General features: G+C 38.3%; 1 protein-coding gene across 1 annotated transcript in view; it reads left to right on the plus strand.

Annotated features, from left to right (window-relative positions):
• Window positions 1-4714, plus strand: part of rras2 (RAS related 2) — a 51403-nt gene extending 46689 nt beyond the window's left edge. The window contains exon 6 of the mRNA XM_066647580.1: window positions 1397-4714. Within this exon, the coding sequence (XP_066503677.1) occupies window positions 1397-1484 (88 nt within the window). The 3' untranslated portion in view covers window positions 1485-4714. The remainder of the gene's footprint in view (window positions 1-1396) is intronic.
• Window positions 4715-13151: the final 8437 nt, after the last annotated feature.

The raw sequence follows: 13151 nt of genomic DNA on the forward strand, positions 1-13151 counted from the left end.
CCAAGCGAGAAGAATTTATTAGTCACTGCATTTGTTATGAGCTCCACTGAGAGGAAAAAGAGCCGCAAATGCATGTGCATCAAATTTCTTTGGTTCTTGATAATATTTTAAACAAACGTATTTGTGCGAGTTTTGTTTTAGATGATTTTTCATTCATTCATTCATTCATTCATTATCTGAAAGCACTTATCCAGTTCAGGGTCGCGGTGGGTCCAGAGTCTACCTGGAATCATTGGGTGCAAGGCAGGAATACACCCTGGAGGGGGCACCAGTCCTTCACAGGGCTTAGATGATTTTAAGATGGTAATTTTGTTTAAATATTACGTTATATATGACGTTAGCGATCATTAATACTTAATTTTTTAGATTATATTTGTTGAATAAAGTGACAGTTGTTATTTTAAATACTACACAACCGTTAACATAAAATGACAACAGAGCAGGGGAATGCCATCATCATCATCATTCATTCATTCATTATCTGTAATGAATTGCGCTTATCCAGTTCAGGGTCGCGGGGGGTCCAGAGTCTACCTGGAATCATTGGGCGCAAGGCAGGAATACACCCTGGAGGGGGCACCAGTCCTTCACAGGGCTTAGATGATTTTAAGATGGTAATTTTGTTTAAATATTACGTTATATATGACGTTAGCGATCATTAATACTTAATTTTTTAGATTATATTTGTTGAATAAAGTGACAGTTGTTATTTTAAATACTACACAACCGTTAACATAAAATGACAACAGAGCAGGGGAATGCCATCATCATCATCATTCATTCATTCATTATCTGTAATGAATTGCGCTTATCCAGTTCAGGGTCGCGGGGGGTCCAGAGTCTACCTGGAATCATTGGGCGCAAGGCGGGAATACACCCTGGAGGGGGCGCCAGTCCTTCACAGGGCAACACAGACACACACACACACACACACACACATTCGGACACTTTTTTTTTATTGAGTCGCCAATCCACCTACCAATGTGTGTTTTTGGACTGTGGGAGGAAATCGGAGCACCTGGAGGAAACCCATGCGGACACGGGGAGAACACACCAACTCCTCACAGTCAGTCACCCTGAGCGGGAATTGAACCCACAACCTCCAGGTCCCTGGAGCTGTGTGACTGCGACACTACCTGCTGCACCACCATGCCACCCTCATCATCATCACAATCGATTTATTTATTTTATTTATTAATCATCTTCTTTGCCGCTTTCAGGTTCGTGGTGCAGGTTTGAATTTTAAATCACTATTATATTTTCAAATGTGTTTGTACACCTAATATTTAATTTAAAAACAACTGGACAGTGGCTTTAAATTTGGCTTAAAATAATATCAAAGTAATAATATAAGCAAACTGCTTTTAAATATCTATAAAACCTGCTGTTTTTCCAGGAAGTTCCAGGAGCAGGAGTGCCCGCCTTCGCCAGAGCCCACTCGCAAAGAGAAGGATAAAAGCGGCTGCCACTGCATCATCGTCTGATTGGCCTTTCACTGCTGCCACTCACCCAGCTGCTGTCACCAGTCCCCGCCCCCTCCACCCTGCCTTCTGACATCACATCCTGTGTGGATGAATCGCTGCCTTTCTACACATGCATGTCTTCAAAAGAAAAAAAAAAGAAAAAATAAAAAAAATAAGAAAACAAGGAGAAAAAAAAGAAGGAAAAATGAACAGCAGTCCCTCTCATAGCCTTATCAGGGGTCGTTTGGACCTCTGGGACTTCACTACTAGAAGAACCAAATGGGAAGAACAACAAAACAAGACGTGAAACTTGCCATTCTACCTTCAGATAGTGTACTGACATCATGACCTTAAACGCAGATAGAGTATGGTAATCGTGTTCCAACACTAAACATCGCTTTTTGAAGGTGTGCTTATTATTGTTATTGTTATTATTATTATTATTATTTTTTGCAGGATTTTTGAAGGATCTGAAGTATTTTTATTTTGTAGCCTTATAGTGACATTACTTTGATCTGAAGAAATGACTAAACCAACAGGAGTATGTTGATAAAGGCTTTTAGTTCCATTATTTTATTTTATTTTATTTTTTCAATTAATTTTCTCTCCAGAGATTATCTTCTGAAGCTTTGTGCGTGTTGTGCCACATTTCTCTCTCGCTCTCTCTGTCTCTTTCTCTCACTCACTTCCTCCCTCTCTCTCTTTGTTCAAATCAAACTACTGTACATAAACTAAAAAAAAAAAATCTGTGTTTTGAGTTTGCAAAATGCCTTTAGAATGCCGTAACTCGGTTGCTGAGCTCGGATGACCTGCATTAAAAAGAAATGTGTTTTTGAGTGTGTCATGTACATAGTCATAGCCCTTAACCTTCTGCCATCTGTTCCCCTTTTTGTCGGCACCCAGACTGATCTCCAAACCCGTGCTGTTTGGGTTTATAGCACTCTTTGTGAACGTTTCTGGTTTGATTTCTTTGTCTGGTTTGTGAAATCCTCTGACGTATTTACACTCTGTCGATGGCGGATCGTTCCAAGTGTCTTTGACTCTCAGCTACAGACTGATCTCACTCTCAGGTTCCCCTTTACATCGTGTTCTCACCGCATTTTCCCCACGTTCCTGCTTCAACAACAGTGCACAAAACAAACCTTCAGGTTCCTCCTAAAGACCTGAACCAGGTTCCTCCTCGAGGAGCATCACCATCCTGCACCCTGACCATGTAAAACCCAGAGACACTGTCTGAAACACCTCCACTGTTTTGTTTTGTTTGTTTTGTTTTGTTTTCTGGTCTTACTTTTGGATGGATGTTTTTACACTGACAGTAACAGTATTCTGTTCTGCGATTGCTGTTTCCTTTGGTCGTAAGTGTATATTTCTTTTGTTATGTTTCTTTGGTCTGCTAGGAAATGGTTTCAAGGGGAACATCACACCATTAGTATTCACAGATCAAGTCATCTTTTCATTCACTTTGATTACACATGGAAGGCATTTTCTGAGGTGGACTTTGGATTCCTTCAGAATGGGACTGAGAAGGCACTGAGAAGAGCATGACACGTCTGGAAGTTCACACTCTAATATTTTTCACTTGCTACATCATCTGATAGGTGACCATTGTTTCTGTTTAGTTTTTTTCCCGCCTTCTCTTTTCATATCCCAAGGGTTCATATCACTAATGTGCCATGTCTGTTTTTTGTCTTTTTGATCTTCCTTTAAGTTTTTTTTTTTTATTTTCTCCATGTGTGTATTTCTGTATGAGGGATACAAAATGCTTTGTGTTTTATCATCGTGTAATATATGATAAAAAAGATGGAAGTGATCCTTCGAATGGACATGATTAAATGTTTTTACTATATACTTTTATACATTATTTTCCTATCGGACTAGTTAACGAGTATTTTTATATGTTTGTAAGTGCAAATGCTATCACGGCACAACTGTGTGTATATGTAAAGAGGAGTATTTAATTCTCTTTTTTTTATTAACTGAAAAACAATGAAATATAGAACAGACTAATGGCCAACGTTTGTCGAACTGTGGTCAAGAAACCTTTTACTGCTTTTGGTCTGGAGCTGGGAACCCTTGCTTTGGTCCTCCACCGCGCTGGCCAGCAAGTACTGGACGAACACCATTCTGTCAGGATGGTGGTGGTGCTGTTGTATTTTGTGCTGATCTTGGACCAGTTCTTGTTATTCTTGTTAAAGAATAGCACTGCTCTGTGCTTCTAACAAAGCTGTGATCTCTTCAATCTGAAAAGGGTCCACAGTGAAAATATATTTTTAAAGCAACACCAGGTAGTGTTTTAACTTTAAATTACAGCTACAAATCATTGTGATTCTCCAGTGACTTGTAATAGGAGAACTGAGTCTCTGTGATTGCTCTTTTTATTGTCCCTGCTGCTAAACTGCACTATGTAATATCTGGAGGTGGGCAGAAAAACACCTCCCCCCTCACCCTTGATTTCAGGACAGTGCTGTAAGTTATTTACACTCTGCAAATGTAGGGGAGGTGGGGCTCAGGAGTAAAAATATCAAATCTTACCTAGTGTTGCTTTAGAGGAACACTAATATTTTTACCCTACAATTACAGCTTCAATAACATTGTGATGCTTCACTTCAGAGTCTCTGTTGATGCTACTCTCAACTTGGCACTGCATAAACTTTAATGTGTAACTTTTGGAGGTGGGAAGGAATCCACTGCCCTCCATCTTGATTTCAATACAGTGCTGTAAAAATAAATTACACTAAAATGAAATACGCCCCAAGAACAACAAAATTGATCGTACCTAGTGTTCCCTTAAATAGGGCTATTTCAGTGTTAGATATCTGTGTAGATGAAAGTAAGTGTCCAGTGTGACACTGGAGCAGCAAGGTGTTTATAGGGGTTACTGTGATCCCCAGAATACGTTACTTTAGGTTCTCCATTTTCCTGACAAAATCCCATGCTCCGTGAAGATATTCCAGCTCCAAACCTTTCCAGAGTTAGACTGGTGGGAATGGACACAGGGCACTTTATGTCCATAACATTTCCTTAATGGTCAGTAGACAGGTTCTGATCCCAGATCAGCAGAAATGAGGCACTTCAACTAGGATTGGGCTGGTCAGCTGACGTAGGTGTAGTTCTGGTCATGTTTTAGCCGACAGACAAGAGTACGCTCAGCTCAGCAATGAAGGATGAAACCAGTGCATGAATCCTCCACTTAGGTTTTTTTTTTTTTTTTTTTTTTTTTTTTTTTTTTTTTTCTTTCTTTTTTGTTGTGTACATCTAATCCATATTGTTTTTTCTTGCTCACATCTGTCCCTTTCCCCTTGTATAGCTTCTGGTGCTATAATAAAAAATCTATGATTAAAACATTTCGTGATAGACTCGTGATAGATTTACCTTAAGTGACCCAAGGAGCTTCCGTGAGCCTCATTTTACAGAGGATTCGGATTTTATTTATTTATTTATTTAAATTTTATTTTGTTAACCCCCATCTGCCATTTTATGCTGTTACCGCTCATTTTTACATCCAAGAAGTTTAATTCCCAAAAACAATGAGGTGGTACTGGTGACAGTTGTTGATCAATCTATTCAAGTCATTAGCAAGCAGAAGTGGCTGTGGAGGAGCGTGTTACCATAGCGCCCTGCACAAGACTCTCATAAATCAACTCAAGATCAACTGTAGATTTGTTCTACCGAGAAGGAAAGGAAAAGAGAGAGAAAACAACATTTGTTCCCTTCCACTCTGTGATCTGCACCCATGCAATCGAGTGAGTCATATGTGTTAATAACCTAAAATAAACCAATTGGTTGGGTTTTGTTTGGGAAGCGCAATTGATTTAGACAGCAAGCCGATGCATGGAAAGTAAGAGTAATGATGTGTTCTAGCAAATCAGCTGCTGCAGAAGGAGATGACTGCTTAGAAGTGGCATGCAGATCTAAGAGATCAGCCAGGCCTAGCATGGCCTCTGCCTTACCTTCCCCCAGGGATTTTACTGACTGCTGAGTTTGTGACTGCACTGACTGACCTTTTCACCACAAATTGTTAGTTTTACACACCATAATACACAGTCAACTGTGGTGCTCCATGGAGGCCGCCACTAAAATTCCAAATAGGATCATACGTATACGTACACTGGATGCTAGTGCATCATTTTGAATTTCACATCTTCACAGCACTATAATTTTGTGGACACCTTATTGAATTTAGCTATTAGGTGTACAAATATGTTTTAAAGCTTTTGTGTGTGTGTGTGTGTGTGTAATACAATTGTAACTGCCATGCTACAATCTTAAATATTATGTATTAATACACTAATGAACACACATCAAAATCACTGTCTTTAATGCACATGTACCTTTGGATACAATATTATCACCAAGAACAGAACAAACTGATGTACATGCTTTTGCAGCACTTTTCCTTTTTGAAACTCATAATGAATGCAGTGACAAATAAATTCGTCTTGCTTGCCATTTTCAAACAACTGAATTTTTTAATTATTTTTGTTAAATAAAATGTCAATTGTCATTTTTAATACTTGGAACAAGATGTTTCTGGTACATTTATGGCAATTTAGGGCAAATTTGTAGTATGAATTTTAACCAACATTTGTTTTGCAGAAGCAATATTGAATGCTGTAGAAATCTTAAGGCTGTTAGTACAGTGACCACAAACCTTCCTCTTAAAGGTTTATTTTGGTGTGTAGAGTAGTGTAAATTAATCTTACAGTTACTGCAGTGATACTTGGGAGAAATAATTCATTCATTCATTCATTATCTGTAGCCCTTATCCAGTTCAGGGCCGTGGTGGGTCCAGAGCCTACCTGTAATGATTGGGCGCAAGGCGGGAATACACCCTGGAGGGGGCTCCAGTCCTTCACAGGGCGGGAGAAATAATGACTGGCGTAAAAGTACCTTCCTAGAAGAAGAATACCTTGTGTAGAAGTACAAAATTAACACCTTAAGTAATGACTAGATTCAGTGGAAGGGCAGTTTGTATGATGATTAATGTATTAATCATTTTGGTCTAAAATAAAAATGCTAAAACTGTGGTCTAAGCCATTAACTAAGCTGCATGGTAACAAAATAATGACAGTAAAGTCCAATTTATACTTCTGCATTGACTCAACGCAGAGCCTACATCGTAACAGTGATGTGTGAATCGATACTGAAATATCAATACCTCCGATACCAGATGTTTATTCTCTGAAATTGATTCTCAAATCAAAATATTGATACTTTTGATACTGCAGTCATTTGAAGTAATGTATATCTTTAACAGGAACACAGTGGAAAGTATCTAAACTATTGAGATCTTGTCTAAAAGATACGCGGTTGGTGGGAACTACTTTTTCTTCTTTTTGAGTAAGTGCATAATGCATGTACAGCAACACGCTGCTCAGACACAATGGCAGAGCGTAAACAGAGCATGTGCAGAGTCCTTCAGTGCTGCAGAAAGGCCCTATCCAGGTGTAGAGGGAGAAAGGTTTGAGTTTTAAACATCGTGAAGCATTGTTGCTAATTAATAAATATGGTTATGAAATAATAATGAAATAAATCTATGCTTTAACAAAGTAGTTCAGCTTGGAGTAACAATGTATCACTAAGATAATCTCATGCAAAAAAGCCTAGATTCGTTCAGGTAAGGTTTCCTAAAGAAGTGATCTTTTAAAGTGGATTACATAAGCTAGGTGTAATTAAATTATACAGAGAAATTGCAATAAACCCACTATGGTGAATATATATGGTGATTCTATATATAATATAGAATCGAAAAGATGGACAAAGATGAACGTTTTATAAATTAAGCTATTATTATTTACAACCAGTCTAATTTGCTTTAACTGTTAAATGAATATATATATTTACATTTTATATTTTATATGTATATATTAAATAAATAAATAAAGAATTCTGAAGCAATGATTTGAAATACACTACTTGTTTTAGATTGATGATACCAGGTTGATGATTAGGTGATACCAGCCTGAATTTTACTCGGTATCAAATCGGAAAGGAAATCGGTGGTATCAACCATCACTACTACGCAAGAGCCCTACGTCATTGTAAGCATTTATACTTTTGCGTCGCTCTGCAATTACACCGCCACACCTCTAGGGCAGAATCTCAAACATCTTCCTATACACATTTGAGGTCATTTGAGGTCAACCCATTTGGAGGAAAACACTAAACAAACAATTCAGTTATTGTTAATTAACAGAAAACTGCACTGGCTAAATTTAAATGGCGTCATGGAGGAGAGTTGTCCTTCAAACCCAGAGAGAGAGAGACAGAGGATGACAGAGAGAGCCAATTGTGGCCTCTTGTTTGCATCAGCAAGGATCGAACTCCTGAAATGGCCAGTGCTTGGACAGCTGCCCCCAAGGACTTCTCTATTGTTTCCTAACGATGGTGTGATACTTTGAGTGGATTCATCATTATAGTGTTGTCAACAGCTATTGTTCTCTGCTGTATTACAAATGAGCATGCACGCCATCCCATATGCAGATAAATGAGCACTCTCACAACGACACGCAGAAAGAGTACTGTAAGCCTGTATGGGCTCTGGACAGGGCTACAAAGCAGATTAAATATTATCCTTAGTAAGTACACTATATCCAGGATTTTCAGACACATAACAAGTGAATGCACTCATATAATGGTGTAGCAAATGCAGTCACAGATATCAAATTGCATACAAACACACAGTGTATAGGTCTCTATGCTCAATGGCAGATGCAAGCTAGAGGGATATAAAAGCATTGGGTTGTGGGGAGATGGAGCAACTTCATGAACTTTGGGATGAGTTGGAGTACAGAACTAATTATCCAGCATTAGAAACTGACATCATGTATGCCTTCAAAACCTCACCGAAATGTTCCAACATCCAGCCTTTCCAGGACATTTGAGGCTGTTACTGCAGCAGAGTACTGCAAACAACCTACAAATACACTGGATTATAGAATATTTGGATGAGCAGGTGTTCATAAATATTACATATAAGCAGCAAGAATCTAAGATTATATTGAAATAACTGGTATTTATATGGAATGTGTGCAGAAAGCCAGTGATATATCTATAGTGTCACACTGATGGTTAGTGTACAAGAAATATATATTCTACATTTACTCCACAAGTTTACACAGTCCTGTTGTCTGCTTGGAAAATGCTTTGGTCAAAATACCACAAAGATCAAACCATACTACACTCATTGCCCCCTGTCTAAATAGCCCTATTCAGAATGGCTGGTTTCAGTGCCTGTTCCTTTAAATGAAAATGAGCCACAGATCAGTTCACTGTGAGGGCCCAGGAGTGAGGAACAAGGAGCAGAAGCTATTGTGTTGTGGGTTCTACCAGTGATTCCTGATAGGCTGCGGACCCACCATGACCCTGAAATGGGTATGCAGTTACAAATATTGAATGAAAGGTTGAATGCCCTTTTTAACATGTTGTGTAATTGTTATGTGTCTTTATCTGACACTAGTAGGAGGTCAAGCAAGCCAAAGTAGAATAAATGCAGGGCCTATGACATACTGATTAGACACCATTTCTTTGACCAGAAATGACATAGTACACCATACACAAGGGCAGCAACAATAAATCGGGTACAAGTGAAAGAAATGTACAATAACACACCTGTTAAACACATCATCTGTATCTGCTTTGTGTGGTGGGACTAATTTTCTCTCTGTATCAAGCAAGTCTGCTGTTATTGGGGTCTTTCATTGTTCAAGATGTCCTGGTTCCTAATGTGTGTAGTCTGCTTGCAGTTTCACAACAGTATTTTTTTCCATGCTTGCTAAGACATTATTGTGACACACTGCATGCTCATATTTAAGCTGATGGTGGACCCCTCTCTGACTGTGGTACATAAGTGTATATTTATATATTTAATGTAGAGACTTTTCAAAAAATCTTGGATGCAATAGGAAGTGTTGCTTTCACACAGCTCCAGGGTCTTGGGTTTGTGACTGTTTGTGAGGAGTTTGGTGTGTTCTCCCACGTGTCTGTGTGGGTTTCGTCCAGGTACACCGGTTTCTTCCCATGGTACAAAAACACATGTGGGTAGGTGGATTGGTGACTCAAAAGTATCCGTAGGTGTGAGTGTTTATCGCCCTGCGAAGGACTGGCTCCCCCTCCAGTGTGTGTTCCTGTCTTGCACCCAGTGATTCCAGGTAGGCTTTGGACTCACCGTGACCCTGAACTGGTAAGTGCTTACAGACAATGAATGAATTCATTCATAATTTTAAGACCTCTCCAGTGACAAGTTTTTAGCTTATTAACATGTAACACATATTAACACATATTAACATGAGTACTGTGCAAAATAACAGTACACATCATGGCTGAGCATTTCTGCTTTGAAACTGCATTGTTCTAAATACAACCTTAAAGGGGCGGGTTCACACAGCCAGGGTTTCTTATGTCATAAACCTATGGATCCAATCATGTTAACATGTAGGGATATCAAGCAAGGGTTTGTGGAAATCAAGGTTTGGACTAATTGATATTCATAGATCCGTGCAAAGTGAATGAAGTTAAAGGTGTGGAGTTGCATTTATAACATTTTAAAATGCCTTTGAGAGAAATTTTAAGGATTTTTTTTTCATGACTAATAATGATATACTACCCAATTTATTCTGACCAGATCTCTCTATCACTGTCGTAACCTTAGGAGGTTCTATTTGTTAATTTATGCTGATAAAGGCTTATAAAGAGTATAATCAATTGCAAGTGAAACGAGTTTCATGTCATTCTTTTTTCTCTTGAGTCATGATTTAAAAATGTATTGGCAGCGATTTTCATGAGTTTGAAAAAAACCCAACAGAGGCTCTTTTATCTCCGTACCAAGTGGCAGATATATACAGGCCCACCATTAATGTCAAAGTACAAAACAGGCCATTTTAGGATTCAGAAGAGGTCCCTTTTTTAAATTGAGAGAGAACAGTGTGTCTCGTATTTATTCATTATTAAAACTAATGCAGTTTAATGCATTTACGGTCTGTGTGTCATTCTAAATCTCATAGCCTTGACACTCTTTATGCTCGCGACTGAGTCAGGCCCTTTGTTAATTGAGCTCCATTTGGACTCTCTAGGCTTGTAAGGGCTAGTGGTCGGAATGCCAAGGCCCTCCCGCCTCTGCATCCAAGCCCTGTCACTTCCTCCATTTATTCCTTGGTCTGGTCAAGCAGGAGTATACTGAGGCGACCCCTTTCCTTATCCCCCCCTGACTCCCACTCCCACCATTGATAGATGTCAATTTGCATTTTGGCACTTGCTACTGCTCCGGAAAAACGCTCTGAAAGGTGCTGAATTTGTGGCTCAGACTTAGTAAGTAATTAAGTAAACATGTTTGGTATAGCTGAAAGCCCCATTCTTGATAGTACTCATATGATTTGCTTATTATTTTACCTTCTCATTAAATTAGAAATTGTTTTTGGATACTGCCATCTAATTGAGCAAAAATATTTGCCGATTCCACAAATGGAATGCAACTGTGTCCCAGTGATATTTATTAAAGTGATTTTTATTAATATACAACGTGATGTGTGCATCTATGTTTTGACAGTAAATTAAAAAAAAAATTGTACACCTATTTTTCTCAGTTAATTTAGGCCACCATGCCTAATGCCTAACGTTAAGGAAAAGAGTTGAAAGACCCTGGCACTGGGCTTTGAAGAAACTGTGTTCCCTCTAGTACCTTTAGAATGAGCTGGAATGGCATTTATAATCCAGAACTAATCATCCAATATCAGCATCACAAAACATACTGTTTATTTTACTAATGCTTTGCCTCATTAGCCAGTTAGTTAGCTAATATCATAGCAGCTATGATTTTGCTATAATATTTTAATTTATTTAATCTTTATAATGCTATATAATGCTACAAAACATTACAGTCTTGTAATTCAGATATTTATTTTGTTCACTTTGAGACACAGATATGGTCATGAACATTTTAGTATGTGGTATATAAGGTTAGTGATGTGTCCAAACCATCATACATTTTGCTTCCAATATTCACTGAATATTTAGGAATTTAACTTTTGACAACGTTGACCTATAGATAATTTTAGTCCTGGGTACATTTTATTCTTGACTGACCACACTCAATAGCCTACTTAAAATATGTGTAGCTAGCGGCTTACTTTTTCAGTTTTGTTCTCCACAAATTAAAGCATTACTTTATGTTGCTTCTGTAGATAAAATAATGATTACAACTCATTAAATGCTTTGTGGTTTGGAAGAAAACAAAAGACAAAATAAAAGACTTTGATTGTGAGAAATGTATTTTGTCACTGTTCAACATTCATTCATTATCTGTAAGCACTTATCCAGTTCTGGGTTGCGGTGGGTCCAGAGCCATGAGCATAATCAGTGATGTTTAATATAATTTAGTGTGGTTCAGCATGTAAAATATTGGATAAAAATTGTAAAATTTTAGCCAGTTTTAAAATGTAACACCCAGTGTATTATTATAATATAATATAATAATTTTTAGAATGTATTATTTTCATTCGTATCACCCACCCCTTGGCCGATTTGTACACTGCTTTCACTAAACAAGCCTCAGGCTGAAAAAATATATATTTTGGTTTTCTTAAAAAAAACAAACATAGGACTTAGCAATATTTAATTCTCTAATACAATTTTGGTCAGAAAATGGCTTCCTAGCTGATCTAAGGCTGCCCAATCCTGGACCCACTCTAATCAAACACACCTGATCCAGATAATGATGGCCTTCATGGGCATTTGATTGGTAGATGGGGTGTATTGGATTTAAGATCTCCAGGGTGGTAGATCTCCAGGCCTAGGATTGAGCAGCCCTGGACTAATCTTTAACAGCTAAAGTTAGCCATTATGCATTCAATCAAAGACATGTATTGGGTGAACATAGCTCGAGGACTGTGGAGTTGTGAGAGTGAAAAAGTGGAAACTAAGGCATTGATTAATGTAATGCAGTATGTTTGTTTTGAACCAAAGTATGAAGGACTGTGAGGGTTGTCCCTCTGAGAGGAACTCCATCAAGAACCATGTAGAGAAGAATCACTCATATTGGAAGTGAGTTGTGCTGTAAAATACTGCGAGGAAATGAAAGAATTACCACCATCTCCCTGCATGTAAAGCACTTTTAGAAGTAACTTGTTAAAAATGAAATAAAAAAAAGGGGTCTATTCTGCCTCTGGACATGAAGGAGCTTCTGAGTGACAACACCACCCTCCCACTCACCTCCACTATATTGGACCAGCTGCTGAATCAGGTAGAAGACTATTACTGCTTTGTTCAAGTTGTACTGTGTAGTACACTACTGTTGTCATTGATGGTGGTCTGGTTTTCTTTACCCCACTGAGAAACAAATATCTGCTTTACTATCTGCTGTCTATTGCCACAATCTAAACACAGCCCTAAACGTCCTTGTTGAAAGTTTCCATTTGTTTTGTCTCTCCTAGGTCGAATGGGGTTTGAGTCCCCTCTCAAGTAAATATACAATTTTGCACCAGTATTTTGGAAAGACTCTGAAAGACACTGTTATCTACCTCTGAAACATGATTAAACTGTACTTTAGACCTGGATAAATCTGGATAGTCTGCTAAATGGCATAAATGTAAATGCGATTCTCTCTTCTTGTCTGTAGTTGAACTCCACCCTTATGGAGATCTGGGAGGGTTCCAGCTCCACTGGCACTTTAGAAACTTTTGAGAGTTTCTTCAC

The sequence above is a fragment of the Hoplias malabaricus genome, chromosome 16, assembly GCF_029633855.1.
Source record: "Hoplias malabaricus isolate fHopMal1 chromosome 16, fHopMal1.hap1, whole genome shotgun sequence".
In the NCBI taxonomy this organism is placed as follows: Eukaryota; Metazoa; Chordata; class Actinopteri; order Characiformes; family Erythrinidae; genus Hoplias; species Hoplias malabaricus.